This window comes from Neolamprologus multifasciatus, chromosome 10, assembly GCF_963576455.1.
Source record: "Neolamprologus multifasciatus chromosome 10, fNeoMul1.2, whole genome shotgun sequence".
Taxonomy (NCBI): domain Eukaryota; kingdom Metazoa; phylum Chordata; class Actinopteri; order Cichliformes; family Cichlidae; genus Neolamprologus; species Neolamprologus multifasciatus.
The window spans coordinates 26,613,715-26,639,316 of record NC_140448.1 but is presented as its reverse complement, the minus strand read 5'-3'; the positions used below and the strand labels follow the sequence as shown (position 1 = coordinate 26,639,316).

General features: G+C 40.9%; 1 protein-coding gene across 5 annotated transcripts in view; it reads left to right on the top strand.

Moving 5' to 3' along the window:
* The window catches only part of LOC146510394 (glutamate receptor 4), a 173,526-nt gene that overhangs the window by 94,521 nt on the left and 53,403 nt on the right, over positions 1-25,602 (top strand). For all 5 annotated transcript variants that reach the window (XR_014876346.1, XM_085173921.1, XM_085173919.1 and 2 more), the window contains exons 4-8: positions 4,403-4,587; positions 12,001-12,054; positions 13,360-13,518; positions 19,278-19,445; positions 20,005-20,109. Coding sequence is in view for 4 of the 5 variants with exons in the window: in XM_085173921.1 (XP_085030047.1) it covers positions 4,403-4,587; positions 12,001-12,054; positions 13,360-13,518; positions 19,278-19,445; positions 20,005-20,109 (671 nt within the window). In the remaining variant the exon portion in view is untranslated. The remainder of the gene's footprint in view (positions 1-4,402; positions 4,588-12,000; positions 12,055-13,359; positions 13,519-19,277; positions 19,446-20,004; positions 20,110-25,602) is intronic.

The following is a 25,602-nucleotide window of genomic DNA, read 5'->3' as shown; positions in this document are numbered from 1 at the left end:
GGCCTCCTCTGTGGCTTCCCGCCCTCCGCACTCTGTCCTTTCTATTATGTGTATTTGTCAGCTGCTCTCTGTCTGCAGGTTGGCACGTTTACCACAAAGAAAATGTTAAGGAAACTTCCTCGGAATATTGACACTAAAAATACAGTTAGTTATTCCACCTCAAGGGTAGTTCAAAGTATGTAGGTCAGTCAAGAACTACATTATATGGGCAAAATTATTGGGCCACACCTTTTCAGGTGTATTGCCACAGTTGTATAAACTCCAGCACCTGCCCTATACGTTTTAAAGAGCTCACTGAATTCAAGTGTGGTGCTGCAACAGGTTGACACCACAGCAACGAATCGATTCACATCATGAAACTTCTTCCCTCCCAGATACCACGATACCTCCACGATCGACACTTTGATGGGCTGAGCCAGGAATCGAACCACGTTCTGAGTTTCCTGGTTCCAATTTTGTCCTGTTAAAATTGAGAACAAAGTCACTCCAGTGTGGGGTCTGACTCACCAACAGCCAAATTGTCATGAACCAGTTCTTCCCGTAGGAATTACTGGGGACATACTGACACAATGTGTCTGTGTGTGTGACTGTGTGTTGCCTCAACCAGCAGTCCCTCCTGGCACAGGCAACCCTCTAATGGGGAGCAAGGGGCTGGGGAGGCGATGGAGAAGGTGGAGAGGGAGCTGGCTTGCCAGAGCACAGGTTAATCCACTAATTGGGAGCAAAGGGAGACGGGTTGCCAGATTGTGATGGCCACCAGGAGGGTCCGTTTAAGGGGGACATCTGTTCCTGCTGGAGAACAGCCGCCCTCACAGCTCCCTAGTTTCCTCTCTGACACTCATCTTCTCCATACTCAAACCTGACAACGATGGTCTCCTCCTCCAGAGTCTCGAGTTGCATCCAACTCAGAGAGACTGACGGGACCAAAAGCCAGGATCTGGCTGGAAAAGGATAAAAGCTTCACAAGAGTTTCTTTTCCATGGGAAAGCGGTTGTCTTGCCAGCGACGTCGAGCCAGCAAAAAGCCGGTTTGTGTTTCAAACCAGCAATTATGGACAATATGTTTCATCGCATCATGTGCTTCAACATACCATATTGTGGATTGGAAGAAATCCACTTCAGTTTATTCAGAAAACATACTCAGGACTATAATTAAAACACGTTCAGTGGGCACTGACTGTTACTGTAGCAATACAGAGTTATTAAACTCTGCAAGAAAAAGGTTGTAAACCCCAATGGAATTATTTCTGAAATGAAATAATAGAGGTGCTCTCCTGTTGCTCTGTCATCCTGCGGATGCGCTCCAACTCCACCTTCTTATACTGTGGCCGGTGACGGCTCTGCAGCCTCGTGTGACGTGCTGCAGGAGAAGGACTACTGTCGCCCGTCATGAATAGGCGGGTTTTGTTAATGTCATCCTCTCCGTGGTGGAAGTGAAATGATACTAAGGACCACCACAACAGCAATGTGGCCAGTTGCCAGTGAGCAAGCCAGCAGGGAAAACATGAGACGGGGGATGGTGGGGTTAGCTGATGAGCAGCAGGTGCACTTTCAAAATCTGAGTGATTGGATTGTTGACTTGAAAGCACTAAAGATAGAACAGGGGTGTCAAACATGTGCCCCGTGGGACAAAGCCTCATAGCCACCCCTGTGATGCTGTAAAACTACTCACTGCTCTGCTGTTCATTTTGTGAAGATGCCAGCTTTACACTTCAAAGCATGTTTCGATCATAAAGACATTAAAAATAAAAAAAGCCTGAAATGAGAAGTTCATATATTTCTGAAACTGCACTTTGTGCAGATCATTTACTAATCAGATGGGTGGTGGTTCGATCCCCTGCTGATTCAGTCTGCATGCCAAAGTATCCTTGGGCAAGACGGTGAACCCAGAGTTGCTCCCGATGGATTTATCGCAGTGAATGTTTGATAGAAATCACTTACTGTAGAATGGGTGACGGAGGCTTGCAGTATAAAACGCTCTGTGTGCTCAGGCGGAATAAAAAATTGCTAAATAAGAATCAGAACCACTTAGTTTTTCTTAATATATCTCAGCCTGGCCATTTGTTCTGTAAATAAATCATTCATTAAATGTGAAAAGTAGTTTACAAAGAAATAGCTTCTATTTTCTGGCTATTTTTTTAGGATAAGGATTCAGAATAAGATTTGTTCCTGCATATAAAAACAATTTTGGCATCCAAGGAAAAAGAGATTTTGGCTTCTGCCAAATCACCTGGACTGTGATTTGTAATACGTGTTTGATTTAAACAAGTTTAAAATACATTTTTGTTTGTCAAATGGCCAAAAAAAAGCAAAAAACCAATAGTAGGAAAATGAACTGACTTCTGTTAAGTAAAGTATACTACATGTATATGCAAAACTGCTATGCTTTTGTGTATAGCAAAAAGCCCATTGGGTAAGGTGTCTTTAGTTTGTCTTATAGTTTCAGCAGCATGGTGGTGTGATGGTTAACACCATCGCCTCGCAGTCTGCATTTGAATCCACGGGCTGGCTTGGGCCTTTCTGTGTGTTCTCTGTGCCTGCATGGCTTCTGCTGGTTCTCCAGCTTCCTGCCAGAGTCCAAAGACACACTTTAGGTTAATTTGTAACTGTGTGAGTGAGAATGGTTGTCTGTCTCTCTGTGTTAGCCCTGCAATAAAGTTTACTTTTTCAAACTTTCAAGAAAAAGATAATGAGCGATGTTTTTTAAATACATGTTTCGCAGTAATTTTAGATCAAATTAAGATCAAACTGAACTATATGTGGTCCCTTACCCAAACTGTGTTTTTTTTTGTGGTCCCTTTTATGTGGATAAGGGACCACAAAAAAGAAAAAAAAAAGGCATGAATGAGCTAATGAATGATTGAATGGATGCACATATTTCAACCACAAAATACCAATTTTTTATTAGTCTTCGACTAATAAAAAATTGAAAATGAGCCACCAGACAAACATGGGCACCCATTAATATGCCCGGGCCGAACAAACACTGCATTTCACTAAACAAATAAATATGTTGTACTTGCCGTGTCTTTATTGAACACGCTGAGTAATCAATCACAGTGCAGGCTGAAAACGGTGAGCTAAGCAACTTGTCAAATCTGTTTCAGCAGCAGCAACAACACGAGACATTTTCCTGTGTAAACACTCGGATGTTCACAGCGGTGAGGAGGAATCTTGGCAAAGTTCTCCTGCAGAGCTGTTTCAGTTCAGTGTTTTGAGGATGTCTTGACTGAACACCTCAGCATCTCAGCTGGCCTCAGGGTCAGCATATTGACATGTTTGTTTTAAAGAAATGAATTTTCTTCACCATCCTGTGGATTTTTCCATGCCGTTTATCCAGCTGTTTTTTTGTCTTTAGAGTCTTTCATGCTTTTACACATGAGCTCGTGTGTTATATGAGATTTCTGGACAAACTTTCCTGTTAGGTGTGGATTTTTTCTCGTGTCTTTCAAAATTACCTGTTGTGCCCTCGGTATGATCTCTGCAGGATACTCACGCTTAAAGAAAGAAGAGGCAGCTTTGAATTTCTTCCACTTGTAGACAGTTTGTCTTATTGTGGATTTGACACAATGCTTTTGCAGCCTCACGCAAGTGTAAGCAAGTGTTTTCTTGCTTAGTCAACCAACTGTAGTAGCTCCCGAGCAGATAAGGAAAGTGTTTTTGACTGAGTTTCTTTGTCACTAAGTTTTGTGCTTTTAAAACCAACAGGCCATAAAAAATAACATAGACCCGGAAAAGGCAGAGGAGAGCTCTCGCTTTTCAAACGCAGGTTCTTAAATATTTAAAATCTAGTTTTACAAACGCTTCATGGGGAAGAAAATGCATTCAACACATTGTGAGGCCTCTAGGAGACACACAGTGTGTTTGGGTGATAAATACTGAATGACAACATAATGTGTCTGATTGTGAGGAAAATCCACGGCAGCTTTAAGCCTTTTATCCAAATTCACACAAACACATAAATGTTATCTGGCCTGTAGCTGAACTTTATGAACACAAAACTTTATTGATATCGCTCAGCTTGTGTTTGAGATAAACAGGACAAAATGCATCTCCGCTCCCATCCAGAAAAAAAAAAAGTCTCTTTCTTTCTCTCTGCACTATGTGATGATTTCAGCTGAGTTGAGTTATTCTGGTCACAAAAAAAACACATGAAAGATAGAATTGGTACGATGACCATGTATGATAAGGATGATTTTTAGTGGGTAACCTTCAACAGACACAAACTACACACTAACTAATTACTCACCGAATTTATTTGAAGAACTGCATGTTGGCTGCTTGTTTTAACAGTGTCTTTAACAAAACTAGAGTAATGGGTTTGTGAATACATGAACAGAGTTTACCTGAACGTCTTCCTTCCATGTTTGATCATTTTTGTCCCGTGTGTCTGACTACATCAGGGTACGCCATCCTGCAGGCCATCATGGAGAAGGCAGGACAAAACAACTGGCAAGTCAGCGCCATCTGCGTGGAAAACTTCAACGATGCCAACTACCGGAGACTGCTGGAGGACCTGGACCGGCGACAGGAGAAGAAGTTTGTCATCGACGTGGAAGCTGAGAGACTGCAGAACATGATGGAACAGGTGATGTAAGCTTTTGGCATCAGCATTTGGTTGTTCTTTGTTTTAGCAGACCACAATTAGTCGGTCATCTTTGTCCTTTTTACCTGTGGACAATCAGCAAATGTTGAAGTTGAATCAATGAAACCTCATGCATGGTTTGTGCACAGCTATTTCCAGCAGTTTACGAACAAGCAATGTTTTACTTCTTTTTGGTATCAGATCCTTTACAAATTAATTGAAATGTCTCTCAAAATAAAGGGTTTTAGCAGGACTGTGTTAGTGTAGCTCAATAATAACATCTTTATTAACGTGTGCACAGCTTGGGGTCTGATGGTATTCACAGATGCAGCTGTCCTCTGGAATAACTCTGCGCTCCACCTGAGTCTCAGTCCTCAGGACCTCAGCCACAGTTCATCTTAGCTGCCACACTTTTTTCAGAGAGAAACCCACACATCAACCTCTGTTTACACTGTATTATTTTTATTCATACATTACTTGCTCCTTCATCACAGCTTCTCATTTTTGAGCCACTAATTTGTGCTGCTCGTTGGTGGATTTTCCAGTTATTACTGAAATTAACTGGCTGCATATTTGTATTTAAATCATGCTCAAGTGCCCGCTTAACAAATCTAACCCTTAATCTGCAGATTGAATGAAACATATGGGGGGTTTTCTAAACAGGGAAATTTACAATTGCTTCAATATGTCATCTTCTAAACATAGATTGCACTGAAGTTATGTGTTTTTGTAGTCATTTCCTCTAATAGTACTTTAAGAAATAATAAAAATAGTGGACCTATTATGCTTTTCCTTATTTTCCATTATATACATCCAGTTACAACCGGGTATGTTCATCCTAAACACAGCAACAACTGCAAATAATAAGGCCATTTTATGTTCAAGTAATCGCTGTAAAACAAAAGCTCGGGCTTCTGACTGCTATAAACACTCTGTTCCACACTGTTGGTCATCTCAGGGATATACATCTAAGCACAGAAGCTCCGCCCACATGTTTCTATATGAAGGTGCAGCCAATCAGAAGAAAGTAATTGCCTCTAACAGGGGGAGGAGCTAAAACGGCTCATTTCAGATGAATGCAGATTATTTTTGAACCTTCAATTATGCAGAACTGCTCTAGAGGCCAAAAATGAAGTTGTGGAGCTGGATGTTTTCCCAAGATGTCCTTTTTAAGTGATAATCCGTTCTCACTCCCGAGGCGTAACATGCCGACGTTTTGTCACGTCCCGGGGCGTTCCTGAGGAACGCGAAAGGAGACCTTCGGTGTTCTTATGGTACGCGGCGGGTTATGGGCGAAATCCAGTGCAATGACGCTCCTGAGGTAATAGACGTTCCAGCCCTGTATTCCAGCCCTAAACCTAACCTTATCCCTAGCCTTAACCATAACCTTTTTCCTGAGTTTAACCAGGACTTTAATGATGTTAAATAGCGTGTTTCTAAGCGATTTGAAGAAAAACAGCGAACATGTGTAGATTGAGTCCATATGGTTCTCATATTTCCTCATTTTTCCGAGGTCGTCATTTAGGAACGTGGTGGGTAGCCGAAAACGTAATATGTTGACGATTTGTCACCTAGCGTAAAATGTTACGCTTTGGGAGTGAGAACGTGTTGATAATACCTGGGTCTGGTTGTGGTTTTTACAAGATCCTGTTATGAATCATTGCAAATATCGGCACATTCAACGTCCTGACAAAATAAAGTCCAATGAGGCAAGAAATGCAAACAGTCAGAGTCACAGACAGATTGTCAACAAACCCCCAGGTTAGCCAAACTTATTTGGAAGAGAAATGAAGGCAAATGGTAAAATTCTAACCCAGGCTGTCTGTTTTAAAACATCAATCACAGTTTCCCATGGATGTAAAAGAAGAACTGGGTCCTAGCCTCCAAAACACATTCATGAATTATATGAAAGTTTTCCCTCGGGGCATATAAGGGGAAAAAATGTTTTCTCTCTTTCTCATCTGATTCTGTGTTTTGCAGCCTGCTGCAAATTCCCATTAACGTCTCTGCCTGAGCTCACCAGCCCGTCTCACAGACTTCACACTGATGAAAGATGGCACTTGGCTGTTGCCTTGCTAGGCCTTGTTTAAGTTTTAGCAATATTACATTGGCGTGGTTTAAGAATGAACAATGCAGTTAGTTATACTTGATCTTGTTTGCAGCTTTGATGAGTCCCGACATGTTTTAGAAATATATCTCTCTCTCATATGCCGCTGCACGGAGTTTGTGTTGCACTACCTAAGGCTGAACACATCTGATACAATCAAAACAAGCATTCATATCTGTTTTTTGCAGGTATTTTGCAGGTTCCTTTAAATTTTGGTGCTCTTGGGCTCTTTGGTTTGCAGACAGGCATAGAAACTATATTGGTTTAAGTGTATGTTTCATTTAGAGCATTTTTTCCAATCTACTGCCAGACCACTGGAAAAAAAACCCAGTATTTTTACCTATACCATTAATCCATCTACAACTTTCTCAATTTGTTACTTAGGTTAGTTAGTGTAGACTCTGCTGTTTAATGGGATACTTTGCATCTGAACTATGATGTTAAAACATTCGTGTCACACAACGTTCCCAGCAATTAGATTTTGTTTACCCCACAATATAAAGTGTCCTGGGCTAACTGTTGTTGTGATTTAGAGCTATACTAATAAAACTGAATTGAATCTAGTTGACTTTCTCAGGGACAAAATAATAAAAACTGGTAAAGCCATACTGTGTAAAGCACCTTTTGATGCCCCCAAAAGGTTGATTCTGTTCATCTGGACGTTTCGTCACTCATCCAGTTGACTTCTTCAGTCTCAGCTTACTGCAGGTTTCCCCAATCTTATAAACAGTACATTTGCATAATTACTGAAATCAGCCCACTGAAGGAACAATGGGGTGTCAGGTCAGTTCCTTGATCATTAATATGCAAATTCTCATGACCACTGATCAACAACCACTGATCAAAGCTCACTGATCAATGGCCATGAGTACCATTCACACAGTTGGGGAATGGCTGCAATCACAGGATTGTAAGATGGTGAAAGATGTACCCTCAGGCCCCCTCCTCGATTCAGAGATGGTCTTTCCCTTTTCACATAAATGGATTTCTCGACTCCCCACGCAAACCAGCGTTCCTCCCAATGAAAACGCTACGTCCAAAAGATAAGAAACAAACTTTTGAATTTACTTACCTGGATGATTGAGCATGCATCAAGATACCTTTTGATGCATTTTCTATGCAGCTTAAAATCCAAAGCTTTTTGTAGTCACACAATGAAGTCGGTCAAAACTGGAGGTCAGAAACAAAGAAAACAAGCAAGCCTTCAGTATTTGCTCGTTTTGTTTTTGAGTGCGGATGTGCTAATTAGAAAGTTTTGAATGTAAGAACAGTCTGTCCTGATCTCCAGTGGTGTTAGTTGGCAAAAGCACACTCAGAATATGATGTGCACCTTCCTCTTCCTCCTCCTCCTTCTGCTCATCTTCATACCTTCATCCCTCCATCTTTCCCAGGGGCAACTGGTGTCTGTGTAATTGTTCAATTATTCAGGAGCTCTCCACTCCTGACATCTGTCATAGTTCTAACAATTTACTTTGCAGATGCACGAGTGTTTGTGTGCCTCTTTGCCCCCACAGAGCCGCAGACATCCCGCTCCATCTTTGCTTGATGTCAGCGCACAGGTCGTCTCCCAGAGCAGACGTGATACGTTCTGTCAGATTGAGAGCTTTTGGAATGATGCACTGTTTCTGTGTAGAAGTGCTCAGAATTACTGACAGAGACATAAACATCTATTTTAGCCTGTGTTCATTCCAGCTGTCCTCCCATTAACAGCTTACTAAAATATCCAGATCCAGAATGAGGACTTGAATACATAATTAGACCTCATTAGCTGCTTATCACCAGCACGGTCAGTTCTCGGTGTATCATAGCTTTCAGATGTTACTTTGACTATCAGAACATAAAATCTAGGAACACAAACCTGCTTCATTTGCAGACGGGGGTGTTGCTGATTTGCAAGATGAGCTGTGCAACTTGTGCAATAGCGGGAAAATAAAACAGGAATACAGCTACAGTTAGCTTAAAGTGTTTTGAAAAGTAATAATGAAAAATAAAACGAGCAGAATTTTGTCCATTGTTCTTTTGGAGTTTTCTTCTTTCAGTAAAAAATGCATTGGTTGCATTGAGTGACTTCCTCCTAACAGGCATTGGCCAGTCTGAATTGGGCTGTTGTGATTGGTCAGAATTTATAAACGCTGTCTTTTGATTTTTTAGAAAGTAAAACACATTTAGTCGTCTTTTGTTTGTATAGGTAAAAATAAAGCCTAAATATATTGTGCGGATTTGTCCACCTCAAGGTAGCCATACATTAAGCTTATCCTGCTTTCGTCTCAGTTTCCCTCTAAATGGGACCACAGTTTCCAAAATGAACATCCTGCTGTATTAAAGGAGATGTGAAACAATGTGAAGCAACAATAACATCAAGAAAATATTTCCTGAGAGCACCAATTAAGCGAGAAACAATTGTGCAGTCAGGCTTCCTTTTTCAACCAGCTGGAGTCGCCCCCTGCTGGCCATTTGGAAAAAAAATGCTGGTCTGTCATTTGAGTAACACTATAACATAGCCAACAGGGTGCACCTTTGTACTGAATTTTGTTACTTTTAGCATTAAACCATGTTGATATACAGTTTTGTTTTATTGCACATCTATCTATATAACATTTATATATGGATTTATAGTCACTCTTCATGTAAATATATTAACTAGTTATCCGTCCCCTTTTTATTACATAATTTATCCCAACACCTTTAACCTCCTAGGACCTGGCATCCACATGTGTGGTTGTCTAGACCAAAATACCAAATTTAGCTCCACAAGTGCCTGATATCCACTTACGAGGGTAAAAAAAAAATCTGGTGATTCTTTGTTTTTACATTCATCAGGTCCCAAACAGCCCAAATATCAAAGAGAAATTAAAAATACATACCATGGAAGAGTTTGGGTCTTAGGAGGTTAATTAAATACAAAACATAAATATGTTAAACATGTTGTTTGTGTCTGTTGTCTGTTCTGTTATGTACATGGAGAGTGTCAATACAGCTAATTCTGCTAAGAAGGCAGTCAGTAAACTTTTTTTAAGCATTAAATAATAAGCCATTAAAAGTTCAATTTGAGTCAGTTACATGAATTTTTCCCCTCGTGTGGAGTATTAGGGAAAATGAGAAAAATATAACTAAATTAAAATTTATAAAGACAAATCCTTGACAGTCCTGCACTGACTTCTTGGATCCTCAGTCAGCAATAAATGCCCAGCAGAACATTTCATATACAGATGTGGGCAAAAAGGAAATAACTTTAATATTCAGCGTCAATATTCTTCAGTGCGTGGCAGCAGCAGCCTTTATTCGATAAATGATTAAAATTATGCGAAAATCTACTCTGTGAGACGTGAGCCAAACATCGGTCGCTCTGGTGGTGTCATTAGTGACGTCCTCAGTGCCAGAGGAGGCTTTAAAAGCCATCAGTGATGCAGAGTGTGAGGGAACAGCAAACACTCGTCTTCCTTCATATCATTACTGTCCAGTTTGCTTCCAATTCTCCAGCAGCGAGTCCCTCTAACAACAACAGTCACAGAGTTTATTCTGTAACTACTGTAGCATCTGCATAAACATGTACTATATGATAACAGCAATTTATAACATTGTGTAAAAGAGCAGATGTGATTGAGTTTAGATGTATGTGATTGTTAAATTAGCCAACCTGCATTAGGTTTGTGCTTGTAAATGGGGGTGCACTGATGCAGTACCTTTGCTTTGCTGTCTGCTGCTAGAAGTATAGATCTGACATCAGGAGTTAATTAACATTATTGTAAGACTTAGTATTTAAGTCTAAGACTTAAATAATTTGTCCATCCGTCCATCCATGTTCAGGGTTGTGGGGGTGATGTAACCCTGCCTTTCTTCAAAATATAAGAAATGAAAATATATTCTATATAAAATATAGAATACTCTCACCTATAGTCACATGTCATGGCACAAATGTGCTTCCTCTGAAGAGCGCCTGGGCTCAACTTTAGTGGCATTTTGAAAGGAGCCACAGCAACTGACAAGATGCCAGATATTGAACAAAATCTAGGTTACATGTTTTAGGCATGTCGGTGTCCTCTCAATGGACCTACAGGGGGTGTTTGGGGAGAGGGAGATATGGCCATCTCAGGCTAGGCTCCTCCCCCTTCCCAACTACAGCCACATAAGAGGTAGAAGATGAAGGGATAAAAATAAGAAACCTTTTGCTCCAGCTTACCAGACCACAGTTTGTGGCTAAAAACTAGCTGCAAAGATATAAATAATTTCACACCTGCTCTCAGTCTGGCAGGTGTGAAATACCTCATACCTACTACCCCATCACTCATCCTATGCTGTCGGCTTTCTCCATGGTATGTTAGCTCCACCATTAGCAACCAGTACACTAAATTACATAGATCAGCCCCAAAGTCTTTGGAGCTTGCACAGAAGGCAAGTGGACCTCTTTAAGTTTGTTGAAGAGGTTTCACTTCTCGTCAAAGTCACCTTCTTTTCAAGCTCCTAAGACGACCGTGTCCTGGATGACTGTGAACCTACACAGACGTGAGCCCCATAGATCATCCTGCCGTCACATGAGCCAGCTTTATGAATCACCAATGACTGATATCTGACCTGGACATCAGTTTAATGCATCCCTACTTGTGAAACTGTTTAACTGTTTTCCTTTGAGGTAACTTCACTCTCTTTATTTCTCTTTTAAAGACTTGTGTTTCCACTTAGAGACTCAAGAACTGAAGGAGGATGAAGAAAACAGTCTTTATTGCTAATCCTTGGTGAATTTTTTTGATTGAAACTTCTTTCTTCTGAGAAAATAATTTGTGGGAAAGCCATTTATAAATATATGGACAGGTCTTTGTTGTGATGTAATCATGGCTTTTTTAAGAGTAATCTTGAATATTGGAGCTGAGAGCGTTCAAACTTATGCTCGGGTCTTGACAGCAGTTAAGCTGCCGGGGACCTGATACCGATCCCGGCTTTTCTCCGGGATTCAAAGCACTTTTTTCTCCTTGATTCATGCCCTTATTACCTAGATGTCCAGTGGGATTTCCCAGCAGATGTCAGCTTTCAAAATGAGTTTTTATCACCACGATGCAGCTGTGTGGTTGTTTGCATGTTGAGTGAAAGCGTTGAGAAGATCTGTCACGTCCCTCAAAGTGTGGAGTGTTTACATACTGACGTGACCGCCCGTTCATTCGTTTAGACGTTCAATCGTCTGAGTGTCAAACCCGATGGACCCACGGTGTCAACGCCCATGCACTCACCTGTCACATGCTCATTTAATGTAATTAAGCTTTGTTATGCTGTAATCCAGTCCGATTAACGATGAGCTCTGCTCTGCCTTCTTGCAGATTGTCAGCGTCGGGAAACACATCAAAGGCTACCATTACATCATGGCCAATCTGGTGAGGGACGGACACTTCCTGTCAGGGTCCTTGTTTGTTTGCGTCTCTCTTTGTCCTTCGTATTTGTTTCACTCCATCTGTGGCTTGCTTTCTCATGCTGCTGACTGCCAGCTCGTAGTAATTTAAGTCCGTGTGGTGCTGATCTCAAGACTGCGTGTGGTTAAATTTGAAGACCTTGCTCAAGGAGCAGATGTTAAAACTGATAACAGTAGGATTTTTTTGCTTCTGTAGTGCTAGACCGCTCCCGCTGTTAAAATATATTTATAAATGTGAGACTAATTGTGGCAATAGCAGGGTTTTTTCCTGCAAAAACCTCCAAAAGAAAATCATTAAAATAATCTGTGATCTTTTTTACTCATTTTTTACTAAAATATATGTTTTTTTGTTTTGCAAATGGCCAAAAAAATCCACAGAGTTATGTTAAGTAGAATAATTCAGATAGTTGTGATGCTTAGACTCCTTAAATGTCAGATATGAGCTACAAAAAACCCCACGAAACATAAGTGGCTTCAATAAAAGTCACACAAAGCAAATAACACAAAACCTCCCTTTTGGGCATCAATCTGTGAAACTAGACTGTTTTTAATATATACCACATGGAGCCTTATGGCATATTCAGTTGGGCTTCATGACTTTAATCCAGTATGTATGAACGACTAAGGTTTCCCAGTCTTGTAGACTGGAAGTCTGCAGATACGGAAAGATGCATGAGGGCCGATTACATTTATAAGAAACTACTTTTAAAAAAATCACATGTGAACTTGCTTCATTTGATTGTTACAGTTTTATTTAACAGATTAGATTTGGGATGTGACTATCGCCTGGAAGAATCTTTCAACAAGAAAATATCACTTTGGGAAACTGTTCAAACATCAACTTTATCAGTTACACTTTTCCTCATTTGCTACACGATGTGAACCAGAAGAACCTGAAGATATTTTGTATGATGGCAGTATACTACAGGATCAAAGACTTTATCCACTCCCTGCTTTAAGAGACATTTATAATGACTGTGATCACAGTCTTGTGAGATTCAGCACAGCTCACCACACGTCTTCCTCACTCACTGCCTCCACTGCTGCTGTGATATATGGCACTCTCTTATAGACGCTGAAGAGTGCTGTAAATAAATTCAATCCGATGTTGACGAGTGGCAGTCAGTTGGTAGTTACCGGCTTTGATATTCCACTTGTTAAGTGCAATACCTCCGCCCTCATCGTCCTTCCTGCCACATGCTTGTTTCCGTCTGCCGCTGATGGATCTGTGACTGGACGTGACCGCTCTTTCCCCTTCTTGTCCCTCAAGGGTTTTAAAGACATCAACCTGGAACGCTTCATGCATGGCGGCGCAAACGTGACGGGCTTCCAGCTGGTCGACTTCAGCAACCCAATGGTCATCAAACTGATGCAGCGCTGGAATAAACTGGATCAGAGGGAGTACCCGGGCTCGGACGCCCCGCCCAAGGTGAGTCATGTCAGAATCAGAGCAGAAGTACAACACAAGCCTTTGTCTTAAGCCCCACAGCACAACTAGTTTTACCTGCAGACCTCTAGTGATTTGTAACAAATCCTGTACAATCTGCCGTCCCCATAATTTGTGAAGTGAAAATTTCACTGCAAAGTACAGAAGATGTAGAGATCCTTTGATATTAAAGCAAAGCATTTAGCAACATCAGCACTGCTTGTGTAGCATTATGAGATGGACAGCGGGCTGTACAGAGCATACTGCTCTTTTTTTAATATGATCAGCTTGTTATTATTATAATTAAGTGTTTAGTTGCAAACATCAATGCCAGTAAATGCAAGTAAACAGACTCAGCTTATCCAGTGGATTAGTGAAATTTGATAAATCCACTAATTTCCAGGTCAAAAGATAAATAAGAAAATGCTCAAACAAAAGACTACTTGTGTATTTAAGGGTTTTTTGAAACCATTCACTTCATTCTTCTATAATAAAGTTAGATGTTAAGTGCTGGTGTCCCTTTCATAATATTTTAATACTATGCCATATCAAGTTTTACCCCTGGACTCCTCCAGTCGTATCCTTGGGAAAGATATAAACCCGGACTTGCTCCCGAGTGTGTGCATGAATGTTAGAAAGTGTTTAAGCAGCGATAAGGAAGCACTGTACGTGTGAATGTGCGTGGTAGAAAGCACCCCGAGTGCTCGGTTAAGTGGAAAGGTGTTACATAACACCCATTCACAAATGTTACTACTAATGACTTAGTGTGTACTTAATTTTGTCCTCGTCTTCTCTACTTTGTCTTGTTATTGTTATTATCATTATCTGTAACTGTATGGGTCCCGCTGCTTGTGCTGATAGCTTTAGTTCTCCTTTTTACTTCAGTTTTTTTGTGTGTGCGTCTGATTTTATAGCGTTTCGTCCACTCCCCCAGAGAATGTCTTTAAGGAAATACCTTTTAAATGATGACAAAATGATGCGCTTCTTCTTTTTCAGTTCTTGTCACTGGCATTTCATAATTTGTGGTGCAAATAAGGGGCTGTTTAATTCCATCTGTGGTTAAATCTCAGAATGAGCTTCTAAAAGTTTACAAATATGATGGAAAAGCTTTGTGCACATTTCTGCCTTTGTGAGAACTGTGGTGATAAATCTGAGAGAGAGTTTTATGCATTTGGGCCCCGGAGGGTGGGAAATGTATCTAAAAACAGATGTCCTGTATATGAACAATAGTGTGCGTGCTATTTGTAGGTAATGGACTGAAACATGCAAAACCATTTTCCTTAAAGAATCCTGCTGGGGTAGTTGAAAGCCGAAAAACAAAATAAAGAGAATGTATTTAAGGATGCTGCCATGTAAGATGAAAACTATGAATGTGTGTTATCATGTTTGCCATCAAAAAAACCCACAAAAAATATCGATAACGCTCCTCCTGCCTCTTCCACTGCTGCCGAGCAGCGACGTGACAGACTGACCCACTTTGAATCCTTTTCAGTCACACAGATTGCGAATAGCACTGGGGCAAGAAGGCATCACGCCATGTCGGTTAGCGAACCTCCTCCCCCCTCGAGCAGATCCGAGTGTCCAACAAAGATTTCTATTTTAAAAACCAGATGCAGTGGAGTGGAAGTGGTGTGAGTCACGACGCTAGTGTGCGTGTAGCGTGTGCGTATCTGATGGATTGGGGTGGTTCAAATTAAAAGTTTACACCACGGGGCGATATCACATGACAAAATGTGTGTGTGTTTGTGATATCTGTGTGCGTGTGTGTGTCTGTGTGTTTTCCCCCACTCAGTTTCTTGATAAATTGCTCTCTCTCCTGGAAATCCACTCAGCCTAAATTACTCTGCTCCCCACTAAGTTGTCCACAGCCTGAGTCATAGCTAGCCCTTCTTTCTGCTAATATATTAACAGGACAGTGAGTTAGGCCTCCTCCTGGCATGTTTACTCACTTTGCAAAGACAGATGTAAGACTTGGCGTCTAAAAGTTCCAGGAGTCGTCAGGTAGTAAATGGGATATTCTTATTCAATGTATTACACTGAGCTTGGCATGACAAGGACAACACTGGAGATGTTATACCTCATTTACGTCTGGCATTAATACACGGTCTTATTTTAACCTGCAGCGGCAAACACAAACAGCCTTTCAGTGCATTAACTTACTCCGTATCTCTCAGTGAAGCTGCTGTTTTGGTTTATTAGGAGGAATCTGAATATAAATCTGATGGTATGCTTTTTTATAAATGCATTAAATCATAGTCACTAGTTCAATTTCAGTTCAGTTCATTTATATTCTTTATATTGTAAGGTAAAGACCCTACAATAATACACAGGAAATCCCCTATGAGCAACCACTCGGTGACAGTGGCAAGGAAAAACTCCCTTTTAACAGGAAGAAACCTCCGGCAGAACCAGACTGGGGGAGGAGCAGCAATCTACTGTAACCGGTTGGGGGACAATGATGTGGAAGACAGCCAGAGATTAATAAAAGCTAATGATTAAATGTAAACTGTTGTATAAACACATACAGAGTGAAAATTGAAAAGGTTTTTATGCTAGTTTTTAATCTTCTTTAAAGCACATCTTGCGCCAAATTTCAGTTGAATTTATCCAGAAAGGACATTATATGAGTTTTCTTACCTAATTTAAATACACAAGTTTATTTATTCCAATTGCTCTTCCTGACTCATCCAGGGATCTTTTACATGTTAATATGGCTCATCAGTTCCTACAGTGTAACACCTCAGTAAATCAAAACAGATTCGCTCCATTAAATCATGTTGGCTTGCATATCATCTGCATTATCGGTTAGTTAGCACACAGTACCTCAAATCTGAAGGTGTAACTGTTACTTTGATGATTGAAATAACTATTTATTATTAATTAACACTATTCAGTGAAGCAGTTTATTTGGATGCATAAAGGTGTTTCCTTGGCTAATTTTTGGTGTCACTTTAGTTATATTTATGAGGTGACCCTGATTAGCATTATTCTGGTATAATTGCATTTTTCCGAGTAATTTGTTGCCTCTTTTTCATAAAATGATAATGCCAGAAACAGATACTGTTGCTAGATGATAGTGTTTAACCCATGTGATTTTCTCAGGTCTTCCTGCATTGTGATTGGATATCAAAATGATAACTCCAGAGCTTGAAATTGCAGATTTATAGGCAAAAAGATCCAGATAGGATTTTATACAGCCCAGTGAAAAACAAAAAAAAAGTACAGGCTTACTGCTTCAATAGCAATTAAAAGCGTAAGTAGCAAATACTCTTAATGAAAGTCGCTTGATGAACTGATCATCAGCAAATATGACCGGATCTATAAAAGCAGACATTTTGCCACTTTGCTGGTATGAAGCATTCAGATGCCAAAATCTTCCCAAGAGTGTTGATTCTATTACATTTAGCCCAAGGCCAGACTGTGCAATGCTCAATAAAAGAGAGGAGGGAAAAAAGAGCTACATCTCAGACTCTGCAGACCTCAGTTAACATATCAAATGTTAAAGTTCATGAAAGCACAATTAGAGCCAAGACTGAACAAGTGTGGCTAGTTTGGAAGGGATATCAGGAGAAAGTTTCTTTTCTCTAAAAAGACAACGGCACTGCTAAGGTTTTCAAAGTTGCATCTGACAAACCACGAGAAGAATTCTAGATTCAAATGTGAGACCATCTATCAGAAATACAGTCATCAAGAAAATAATGACTTTAAGTTATTGCAGCTAAAAGTCGTTCAACAACCTGCTGAGTAATGGGATGTGTTTAGTTTTTATGGGACTGCAGTCTGAAGAGAGTCCTGTAAAAACTTCAACAGAAAACCTGCAATTTTTGTGTTATTGCCAGTAGGGGGCGACTTCTCCAGTGACAGAAAGAAGTGCGATTGCATAGAAATCTATGAGAAAGTGACATTACTGTTAGCGTAGTAACGTCATTAAACCATTTCCTCATGATTTTATGTTCCCAAACACCAGTTTCAGGTCTTGTTGAATAAAACAATATGTTCATTTTGTAAATAATGAGAGTTGGAAAGATCTACTATGCAGGGTATAATTTCAGCTGGAGACAAAAAGCTTCTGTTTCGCATGTTTCTGCTGTTTAAGTGTGTTTTCTCGGTCAGAGCTACCCCTGGTTTCAGTGGCTTCTTAATTAATACAACAGGATCTTAATTTTGTAAATTATGGCCCTGTGTAGATTAAAATGCACAGTAATAAAGAGTGTAAGTCATTGAGATTACACGTGCAGTGCTTTTGGTTTCTTGGTGAGTTACACCCTTTGTTTGTGATGCAGTTTTCCAAAAACTAAAAAGGCAATCATTGAAATACTCGAGTCAGGACTCGAATAACCTGACATCTCGTCTTTTATGCCCGAGACAGATTATCTTTAAATCTTCAGTAAGGCCAGAGGCATTTCTTTCTCTAAACCAAGAAAGAGTGTCTAACCTCAGATTGCAAACTTTATGTAGACTTTTCTTCATCTGGCCTGGTTAAAGACCTCTGACTTACCAACATTTCTTAAGGAATTCAATTTGTTCTGGTGTCTGTCTGGTTGTGAGCACACAGCTGCAAAAAAAAATTTAAAAAAAGAAGTTCCTGGCAGCATTCGCAGTGAGGATGAAGATGAGAAGAAGCCGATAGCTGCGGTGACTGTTAGTGAGTTTATCCCACTCCGTGATTGTTTGTGTGTGTTACTTGGGGCAGCTTGTCAAAGAGCAACAGGGGGATGGAGTGCAGCAGACTCTCTGCAGAGAGCCGTAATGTCACCGTGAGCAGTGGGCTAATGAATAGGATTCACCCCCGGCCGGAGGCAAAGTTAATGAACTCCTGCTACTCGGGATAATTAATGCCAGACTGCTTCCCGGCTGGACAAAACGCTCTCCTTTTCCCCTTTCTATCCCCCCTCACTCACCCACCCACCCACTCTGCGTCTTCCTGCCTATTCCTCATTCACTCAATTACTTTTCTGCCCTGCCAGAGGTGAGTTTTAGGGAAATGTATTGCTCATGAGAGAGAGAGGCGAGTGCTTTTCTTTTTTTTTTGTAGACCCAAATAATCAGAAGCAAAGGCAAAGGCAGAGTCTTCAGGTCAAAGACAGATTAGGGGAAATTGGGAGGTTTATACTGTGGGGAATGTGCTCTCCTCCTTTTCTATATCTAGAAAATAATGAGCAGAGTAAAACTGCTGCCTCGCTCTAACAGCCAGGCTGTTACTGCACGCTGCTTGGCCCTGCAGAAAGTCAGCACGCTCTCGGAGGCGGCCTTACGCAGATTGTTTTTAAAAAGATCTGACCAGCAAATATTGCAGAACATTTTGCCTGTCTAGCTAAATCAGTATTTAATTGGCCTCATACCTTTTCCCGGTGTGCGTCCCCCAGCACTACCCAAAACGGGCAGAGCAGCGGGGTCGCCTCAGGCTACAAAGACTGTAATTTATAAACCATGGCATCTGTCCCTGCTGGGTTTTATTTCCTTTCAATACAGTCTGCTTCATCCTGAAGAGCTTTTATTCGATGTTAAGTTGTTCTTTTATAGACACATTTTCCATCATTCACCACATACAGCAGGGGTGGGGAACTCCAGGCCTCAAGGGCCCGTACCCTGCAAGTTTGAGGCATCACCCTGGGTCAACACACCTGAATCAAATGATTAGTTCATTACCAGATGTGTTGAGGACACATCTAAAATCTGCAGGACACCGGCCCTTGAGGCCTGGAGTCATCCTACCCCTGAACGCAGGGTAACATCTCTAATCGCCCTTTTTTGTCTCGCAGTACACCTCGGCGCTGACATACGATGGTGTGATGGTGATGGCCGAGGCCTTCAGGAACCTGCGCAGGCAAAAGGTGGACATTTCAAGACGGGGGAACGCCGGCGACTGCCTCGCTAACCCCGCTGCCCCGTGGAACCAGGGCATCGATATGGAGCGCACTCTAAAACAGGTGAGACGCGGCATAAGTGGAGGTAATCGGCGAAGGTTTTTCACTACTTCCTCTTTGTTCAATCCTTTAATGGAGAGCCCGGGTGGCTGTGAGCCTCTGCTCGGATGTCTGTTATTGAAAAGGAGACGCTCTCTGATCTTCACGATCGTTGCCTCAACATGCAGTTGCACTTTTGAAGAGGCTTTTAGATACAGCGGAGCCCCTTGGAGCACAAAGAAGTATATTAAGAAAAGCTTCACTCTCTGAAAAGCGTATTTCCCAAAATATTGAACTATTCTTTAAACGCCCTCAAACCAGTTGAAAGTGTGTTTCAGCTGATGCTCAGAAGACGGAGCTGGCTGGCTTGGTTAAATCAACAATAAGCTCAAAGGAGTAGCGAACATCTGCTTATTAAATAAAATCTCCCAGACTCTTCAAATCATGCAGCATGCAGTGTCATCCCTTGATACAGCCTGCTGCACTTTTCTTCCAACCGTTTTGTGTACTGAAACAATATTTGCTTATGTGGAACTATATCATGTCCTGGTGTGTACATGTCTTCGTCCCCCTCTGTGTGCAGGTCCGGCTGCAGGGACTAACAGGTAATGTCCAGTTTGACCACTATGGCCGCAGGGTCAACTACACTATGGACGTGTTTGAACTGAAGAATAATGGACCCAGACGGGTAAAGCATCACACCACACTGCTTTCATTTGTGTTGTGGATAAATATTTTGCTAACGGTGATGATCACTTGCACATTTAACTTAGAAAATCCAGTTTGTTTGCAGACTTACAACAAGCTACACGACTATGAAATCATCATACACCCCATGTGGTCCCAATATAAACTCAAACGTCAATCCATTTTGTGCTGCTAATACAGGTCCTAGTCCTAGTTGCTGCAATCTATGCAGCTCCAGCTCTTCTGATGGGGTGTTCCCAATCCAGCTGAGAGACACAATCTCTCCACTGTGTTCTAGCTCTGTCTCTGGGTTGGAAATGCCTGAAAATCCTCATCTATGAGGCTCCTAAGAAGCGCCCTCGAACCACCTCAGCTGGCGCCTTTCCATGTGGAGGAGTAACAGCTCCACTCTGAGCACCTCCCAGATGACAAAGCTCCTCATACTGTCTCTAAGGCCTGATTTAGACTTCTGTGGGGACCAAGGTTATTATCGTTAACGAAAACTAACGAAATAACGAAAACTAGAAGTGAAAAAACATTTTCGTTAACGGAAATAAAAATAAAAACAAAAACAAAAAAAGGAAAACTAACTAAAACTATAATGAGTGTTCACAAAACTAACTAAAATTAACTGAATTTATAGCAAAAATGTGTTTAGTTTTCGTTGATGTGTGCGTGTCATACAAGAGTCAAGGGTGAAAATGAAGTTTAGTTTCCAGATTTTTTTCTTGCTGTCTAATTATGCCAGCAGGTGGCAGTACGTTAGTCGAGTCGTCTGTGTTGCTGCTCCGTCCACGCGCAGAATCATGTCAGGAAAAGTCGGGAGCCAGAGTCCAATTTGGGATTACTTTGAATATGACTGTGTTTTGGATAAAGCAAGTGTCTTGTAGTGGAAAGAGACAAATTATGAGGGACATTTCTAAAGGGAAAAAAATCCCACAAACCTTAAAGTGCACTTGAAAAGCTCACACAAGAAGGCTAACCTAGCTTACCTTGAGAAGGTAAGGGAGCACACTCAACCCTCATCCCCAGAAAACAGAAGCTAACCCCAGGCAAGGCAGCGTGATGCATCCCGAGACAACAGGACGGGGATATCTACATAACTGTGTGAGTCAATTACCTTCAAAAAGTTTATCAATTCACTTGAACCACAATTACGAACACCCGGTGCTGCAAGAGTTAATAGTCTCATTGGGGCCAAGATATATAGTTGCCTGGTATCAATGGTTGTTCATCTGCCTTTATTTATTTATTTAAAGAACCCATAGGTGGGAATGTGAGTTGTCTGTCTCTGCATGTTAGCCCTGCGACAGACAGGCGACCTGTCCAGGGTGCAGTATGGTAGCTGGAATAGCAACATACCCAAGGATAAGCAGAATGACTGATATGATGAAACTGGGATTTTTGTTACACTTAATTATTGCAAACACAACTAAAACTATAACTGAAACTAATCAAAACTAAACTGAAACTAAGGATTTTCAAAAAAATAAAAACTAAACTAAACTAGCAAACAATTGGTAAAAACTAATTAAAACTGATATAAAATTGAAAATCTGAAGTCAAACTAAATAAAAATAAAAACTAATGAAAATTGCAAAACTATTAAAACCCTGGTGGGGACCTTTGTAGAAGATATGATGTAACTTACATAAGTTGCCGACACTGAGGCCAGCATTTATGCTTCTGCTGGTGCATTACATGTTAGTTACCCTGTGGTTGTGTCCATGTGTTTTATAGCCAGCGCCGTCCAACAGAAACTTTTTTGGCTCTTTCTTGTGATGAGGTTTTTTTTCAGGGTCAAACATTTTGTCCTTCACTTTTTTCCACTTCTTTTGACATTCCCTGATGTCATTTCCAATAGTTTCATCAGCCTCCATCTAGGTCTTTGCTGTCATCTGAGTCCTTATATTGATGCTATGATTGTCTTTTCTTTTATTGAGATGATGGTTATAATTAAAACATCAAAGCAACAAAGTAGCGAGAAATTGCACAGAAATTACAATGTCTTGTTGCGTTTCTAGGGAGGTTACGCTGTAGGGTTTTATTGGGGTTTCCACGTAGATTTCCCACTGAAGTTTAAATCCCTAGTACAGATGAGCCCAGCCACCCTTTGGAAGGAAGCTCATTTCCACCCCTTTTTTCCATGATCTCATTTTGCTACCCACAGCTTGTGGCCATGAATCTATGGGAGCACAGATCACCCGGTAAACCTCACACAAACTTGTTTTGAATAATTCAGGGAAGGAAGGCACACAACATTAATTTTGCTCCATTTTCCTTCCTTGAGTGCTGTCAGCTACATGCCTCTTTTCTATTGGTCACGCTGGCAGTCTTCACAGCACAGAGCTGTCAAAGTTCAACAAATGTCACTCCTGCAATGTCTGAAAGATCTCCTGAGCAGCATCCTGTGCTTTGGCTATTGTGTGGACACAGCACAGGATGGGGGAGCAGCTATGGCTCACCCTTTTAAGCTGGCGACCCAAATAGCAAAGGCTAAAGTCCCCTCCAGACTCCCACTTTGCTGTAATAAATAACAGCAGAAAGCCAAAAACAGAAATAAATAATTTGCAGCCACGTCTTGTGTAAAAGCAACTCTATTTTAAATTAATGCAAATTAAATACAGGTATGCATATTTAGCATTTACAATTAGTAGCAAAACAAAGACAGTACTGTAGTTCATATCACTGGTTATCATGAAAAAAAAATAGTCACGTTTGATTTATTGATTAGTATTTTTAAAGTTGTCACATATGTATCTATACGATATACATTTCCTTTTTAGTAATCTGACAGTGTTATCCCAGTGACATGTGATCTGTTGCTACCTTCTGAGGAGACGTAAAAATCAGTCTTTCCATCCAACGCTGCAGGATCCACCAAATTAGTGGTTGGAAAATGTTTATGATCCCACGAGGGAACCCTGCCTGACAGCCCGGCGTGTGTAATCAGCTGCTTAACCACAATGTGGTCAGGATTTTATAAAGGCAGGGGATTCTTTTAGCTTAAAACTGCACTGTGACGTTAAGAATTTGTTTTAAGGTTAGACCGTTTACTCTGCCATGAGTGTTATTTATCTGGCTCTCTGAATGATGTGCCTGACAGCATGTCATAACAAGTCTTGTGTGAAGCTCAACAGGTTACAAATTTTGCAGGTTTCCAGCGAGCAACTTTATTCCTAAACACGATGTCGTATAATTTTCAAAGACCCGTCCTCTGGTGGGCGTGCATGCTTGATTATAACTAAATCGGAAACCTTCTTCATTCATCCATATATCACTGCAGACTCGTGCAGACTGCCTTCATGTGAAGTATCTGGGCGAGTGGGATGATACGACATGTAGTGTGCTGCTCTCTATTATCATAAGTAAATTGTGGTGGCGGGGAAGCTGCAGCATCTTTTACTTGCTGGTTTGAGAGGATGGATGGATGTCTGTAGATGAAATTCAAGGGAAATGGGGGGAAAGAGGGAGAGAGGGCACTTGTGAGAGTGATGCCGAAAGGATGAAATGAAATAGAAAGCAATCAAGGTGGAGAGGAGGGGGAGGAGGCAGAGAGGAGTCCCCATCAATCAAAAGCTGCTTTGGCCTGTCTTCCTTCGCTGTGGCGAGGGTCCCGTCAGGACACGGTCTATATATATGTGTGTGTGTGCATGTGTGGGTCACAGCCTCTCTCCTACATTTTCCGTGGCCCTCAATCATCCTGATGCCTCGGCACACTGGAGGGATCAGCCAATCACAGCTTATTCCCAGCACCTACACTATGACTCACTTGTAGCTGCTCATAAGGGTCGACTTCAGGGCGTGTACCAAGGGGGAATTTGTCCCTGCCCCAATAGAAACATAAAAGCACCAGAAGAATTCATGTCTACAGGGAACTAACCATGCCTCTGACAGGGGAGGGTCCTTTTTCATCAGCAGCAGGGCATTTTTACTCCCACCTGCAAATGTGATTATGAATCGTGAGTTCATCCCACCATCAGTAGCTTAGAAAATCATGACTAAACATAGCAATGTGAGACGTGTCTCAAAGTACAGAAATGACACTCGCATCTAGAGAACAAAAGAGCGAACCATGTGTCTATTTCTGTGCTGAATTAGCAGTTATTGTAATTTTTTTTAAAGTGGAGAATGATTACTTCAGAGCAATCGAAGGCTATCTACATGTTGAATTACTACCTGGTGCCTGCTGTATGTGGTTTCCTTTAAGTAAATAAAGGCCCTTTTTTTTACCATAAATGGAAATAAATATGTGCACAAAGATCAGGATTGCAGCAAATTAAATGGCTTCGCCCCGCTGAAAATGCTCCACTGAAAGAATTTTATGATATTACAGCCACAGCAAACCTATCTGTCAATTTCGCTCAGTCAGTTTGCCCCTGAAGGACTTCCGGATGAAGGATGAAGACAGTAAAGTCAGCTGAGCATGATATTACACCACATTGATCTTGAAACTGGCATCTTGTGTGAAGTATATTAATCTAAGGCCAAATGGTACTGCTTACTGTCTTTAACTGGCTTTCCTCAGCGTGATATGATGATACTTTATGTATTTGTGATGTATAGTTGGACTAAATAACTAAAACCTGGAAGTTAATTTAAAAAAAGTTTAATGTGCGTTTGTTAAACAGCACCTCCTTTCAGGAGAAGATGTCATTAGCAATTAGTAATAGACATTGTACCAGGTTTCACAGCTGTGCCTGGGGAAAAATACTTGTTTTAATAGCTCAAATAGTTGCAGCTTTACTCTTGCAAACTTTAGTATAAAGGTACCCGGTCCTGGGAATCTCAACCCAAGGTATTCTTAAAAGTGTTTTCCAAGCTTTGGATTCATCAGCTTTCATCATCTTGAGCTGCCTCGTGTGCACAGAGACATATGTAGGTCACTTACACCGTATGTGAACCATGAGCCGTCACAGTCTGCACAACAGCAAGAGATGCATTTCAAAGCATCAACAGCAAGTAAAGGAATCACGGAGTTGCGATTTTGTCACTTTTAACTTTATCCTTGTATTTTTGTATTTAATGGTGCCTTTTCATCCTCTATTTTATAAAAAACTGAAGTGTTAAAACATTTAGAAAAGTTTAGAAAAGTTTGAAGAAGCTTCTCGGATGAGAGGTGAAACATCTTCAAGCAACTTAAAGAAGTCCAGACGCTTTTCTTTGCAAGCTCCTTTGACTACGATTACCTGGATGACTGAGAACCTTCACAGACATTTATAAAAGTCAACATTTATAAAAATCATTCATTAAGTTAATATTACTCTACATTTTTCTCTCTATGTATAGAGCCCATACACATTATGAATTACTCCAAAAAATAATAATGATTTTTCCTTTATATGTCACACAGTGTATGTAGCTTCTTGTTTTATATCACAATATGTGTGTACTACATTTGATTGTTATATTAGCCCAATGATACATGCCTTTCTTTAAGCCACACCTCCCTAAAAGCCCAATTTATTCTGATTGGTTGCCCTTTGCTGGGCTT